Raw genomic sequence first — 3,955 nt, forward strand, 5'->3', positions numbered from 1 at the left:
TTTAATGAGTTGATTACAGTATATTCATATTTGTCAGTGCTTTCATGTCAATTCGGCGAACATAAACATAAAATGATCGTGGTGAAGATGATGATTAAAATTTGGATTAAAAAATCTGCAGTGAGAGCTGCTGGATTTCCTCCCGTAGGATGTGATATAAAAACAAATCGATTATTTTTGTCGTTGTAAACTCAAGTGGATGAAACTACATTTATTAGTGCTTTCATGTCAATTCGGCGAACATATGATACATTAAATGATCGTGAGGAGGATGATTTAAAAATCGTTTGTTTGAGCCGGTCTGCATTTCCTGATGAGAAAACAAACCAATGCTTTTTGTAGTTGTAGTACACCAACGTGGATTAAACGTGTGGTTTTTTTACCACAATGTTGGGGAAATTAATGGATAAAATGCACGGATTATTATTAATTCCCACTCCGATCGGGACACTAGGTCCACCGTTTCCCCGCAGCTAGGCTCCCCCCGTTGACAGTTTACGGTGGGCTGGGCTGGGTGCAGTGGCGGACTGGCCATCGGGACGAATCCCGATGGGCCGGTACCGAAGTGGGCCGGTCGGATAAGTCACTAGCACATCCCCCACTCCCCCCGTTGACAATTTACTAGCGGTACCGAAGTGAGCCGGTCGAGAGTCCCGGGATGATTTTTAATCCCAGTCCACCACTGGCTCCATGACCGTATGATCGCCCATATTGACACACCTAATTCCTAGGCTTCTAACAGATACAACATAAACCGATCCTTCAGCCTCATATGAGCTCTCAGACACGTTCAAAATTAAACTGTCATCGCTGTCTGAGCTTGCTGCTTTGTGCACCATCGTGCGTTTACATGCAGATGCTGGGATCTTGAACGGTGCAGCTGGAGCGCTTGGCCCGCAATTACCTCACACATAATTTGGCGGGATTTGAAGAATCCCCGAGAAGATCCAGAATATGGTCAACATTGAAGGGCAGATTAATGGTTATCACAGCACAAATATCCAAAATCAGTTCAGTAACGGTTTTCAAGGGGACAATATTTACTCAAATTGATGGGTTTGGATGATGGGGGAAACCCGTGTCACAGGCTCTTTAAGAAGGAATAAAACTATTTCTAAATAAATCAATGTCAATTTAAATCACAGTTTCTCTTTATCTTGTTTCTATGGTGATGCCATATGAACTAGCTTTTCTAACAAAGTTTTCCAATACAAAAAAAGAAAAACTCTAAAAATAGACCTAATTATAGATAGAACAGTACTTGACAGATGTTGTAATCATCAGGTGATTGGGTCACCCATGCTCTGAATCAGGAGCTGCATTAAAGAAACGCTCTATACTTTGATCATTTAACAATGCGCTAATTTAATGTTGGCAGTATCACTCCCGGGTCAATGGAATCTCCCAGGTAACAAAGGAGAAACGTTAAAAGTATAATTGAATTAAGAGGATTGAGTCTCACTTGAAGGGGTGTCCGTCGCTGGACTTCTGCACGGCTTGCACCACGGACTTGTAGATGCGGAAGGTGATGGTGACGCAGAGCAGGGCCAGGAGCAGGTAGGACGCCACGCTGATGACGCTGAAGGCTGCCAGCGACAGCAGCATCAGCAGGGACAGCCCGAACGCCACGCCCGACTTCTTGGGGTCTCGCCAGTGGATCAGATCCTTCACTGCAGAGAGGAGGTCAGAGGGAGGGGTTAGTCTGATATTGGTATGCTCAGAAATGGCCTACAATAAAAGAAACAGTACAAAATGAAATCCTGTTGTCTTGTAGATAAGGTAGAAAAAGGCCCTGGCCTGTAGGTGGGAATTTGTTTTTGTGTAAGGCATTGAAGGGGACTAAACTATCTAAAAAGGTTTGCTTTATTAGGAAAATGTATGTATCGTAGCCAGGCCTCAAGAAAAACTCTGGCCCAATAAAACATGAATATGCACCGTAAAACGTATTTGGCAGTGGAGGGTAACTGAGAAAGGCCCATTGCTGTAAGTGCTCCCTTCGTGTTTGTATGCACTTCCTATGAGGTCGTGCATGCAGTGGGATAGCCTCTATACAAGGTGGTTACGTAATGCTGGAATGGGTTGGCACCCTCAGCCACGCCTTCCCTCTGCGTGTGAAAAAAAAAAAGGAGAGTGCATTTAAAAAAGCCTACAGTAAGTGGGGGGAGAAACCACGTGGCTGATGCCTCAGGGACAGTTCAGGCTCCAGTGCTCCAGCTAGTTTAATGGGAACACACGTTAAGCAGAACCTTCACACACACACATTACAGAAAACTGACACATCTCACTGTCAGGACACCAAATCCAATTACAGTCAGAAATGTATTAAATGTAAATGTTGGGGTTTTTATTGTTATCCAAAAAAGTGTATTTGGAGAGCTTAGATCACATATTTGTAGGTTAGGCCTAAACAGGCTGACTGACCAGAGGGAATTCTAATTCCTTCGGTTTAGGATTCCTGGTTTTCACCCAGGCGGCCCCGGTTCGACTCCCGGTATGGGAACTACTGTTTGGCGGTGGTGGCGAAGTCGATAGGGAGTTGGCTTGGCACCTGGAAGGTCACCAGTTCAAGTCCCGGCAAGACCAAGTGCTACCGAGGTGTCCCTGAGCAATGCACCGTTCCCTACACTGGTCCCCGGGCGCCGTTCAAAATGGCAGCACACTGCTCCTAACACTAGGATGGGTCAAATGCAGAGAAACAATTTCCCCACGAGGGATTAATAAAAGTCCATTTTATTATCTTCTTAGATGTCCATAATCCCGATTTTGGGCTGGGATTTTTAAAGCAGATAGAAGTTAAAGTTGGTACTGTCTCACAGAAAATACATGTTTCAAAAATACCATTCTAATGTCAGTATAATGGTGCTGCAGCTGTCTGCAAATCCTATTCCCAGAAAAAGTTAAGTCTAAAAAAAAGATTGTGGGCTGCTTAAAGAGCCTGTGACACGAACCCAACAACTGTTGTGCAATGAAATAGTGGGCTACTAGTAATCTCGAACCGTCAGTTTAAAAAAGAAAAAGCGATACCGTTCCGATAAATATCAATAATTTCGAACATCGCGGGAAAATTCCTTCGACTCATTTTGAGGTTTTGGGGGAAGCCGGAAGTGACGTCAATGCGGGAACGCTTCACTGTGCGGCGAGAGAGCCAAACACGGACAAAGTGTGTTGTCATGCGTAGAAATGGTGAATTACTGAGTTTAGGCACGTTAATAACGTTTTAATGAAGTTGACTAAAGTATATTCATATTTGTCAGTGCTTTCATGTCAATTCGGCGAACATAAACATAAATGATCGTGGTGAAGATGATGATTAAATTAGGATTAAAAATCGGTAGTGAGAGCCAGGGCCGTGGGAAGTAGGGGTGCTGAGGGTGCTGCAGCACCCCCTGGTGGAGGACAGGGGATCTGCACTTCCACAAGATTAAATACAAATATAATACAAAAAAAATGAATTTTCAGCCAACAACATTCCTAATTAAGTGAAGATATCACCCTTTTCACCCCGGTTACATTTTCCATTTGCCCTGTACGATGGGCGCTGTAAGTGATGAAAGTGGGGGATGTTGGCTTATCAGGCGCCCGCAGCCCACAGCAAGCGTGAGATAGAGAGATAGATAGATAGGGGTGCACCGGTACCGTCGGGGATTGTTGTTGCGCTAACGGATATAAGAAGCTGTTTCAATAATGTGGAGGGAGAGCTCTCCTGTCAGACTGAGAGGCTCAGTGAGGTAAAGGAGTGTTTAGATAGTTCACTTTAGTCTAAGTTGTCTCAGTGGGTCTCAAACGTTTTGATCACAATTTATGTAAACAAATATTTCCAAGGCACTCCTTTATAATTATTAGGATAAATAAAAACAGGTTTGAAATCATTCCAATGTATACTATAGGACAGTAAACCAAAAATATTGTTTAAAACTGGAGAGATTTAAAAATATGCATAAATAAATAAATGTCA

General features: G+C 43.4%; 1 protein-coding gene across 1 annotated transcript; it reads right to left on the reverse strand.

Moving 5' to 3' along the window:
* Positions 1–1,458: 1,458 nt before the first annotated feature.
* Positions 1,459–1,728, reverse strand: LOC104956781 (reticulon-3-like; the record flags this gene model as incomplete). The annotated part of the gene is made up of 1 exon (XM_010784315.1): positions 1,459–1,728. A coding segment is annotated over one exon (270 nt), but the record flags the coding sequence as incomplete, so codon positions are not given.
* Positions 1,729–3,955: the final 2,227 nt, after the last annotated feature.

This window comes from Notothenia coriiceps, unplaced genomic scaffold (genome assembly GCF_000735185.1).
Source record: "Notothenia coriiceps isolate Sejong01 unplaced genomic scaffold, NC01 NC01_scaffold00026368, whole genome shotgun sequence".
In the NCBI taxonomy this organism is placed as follows: Eukaryota; Metazoa; Chordata; class Actinopteri; order Perciformes; family Nototheniidae; genus Notothenia; species Notothenia coriiceps.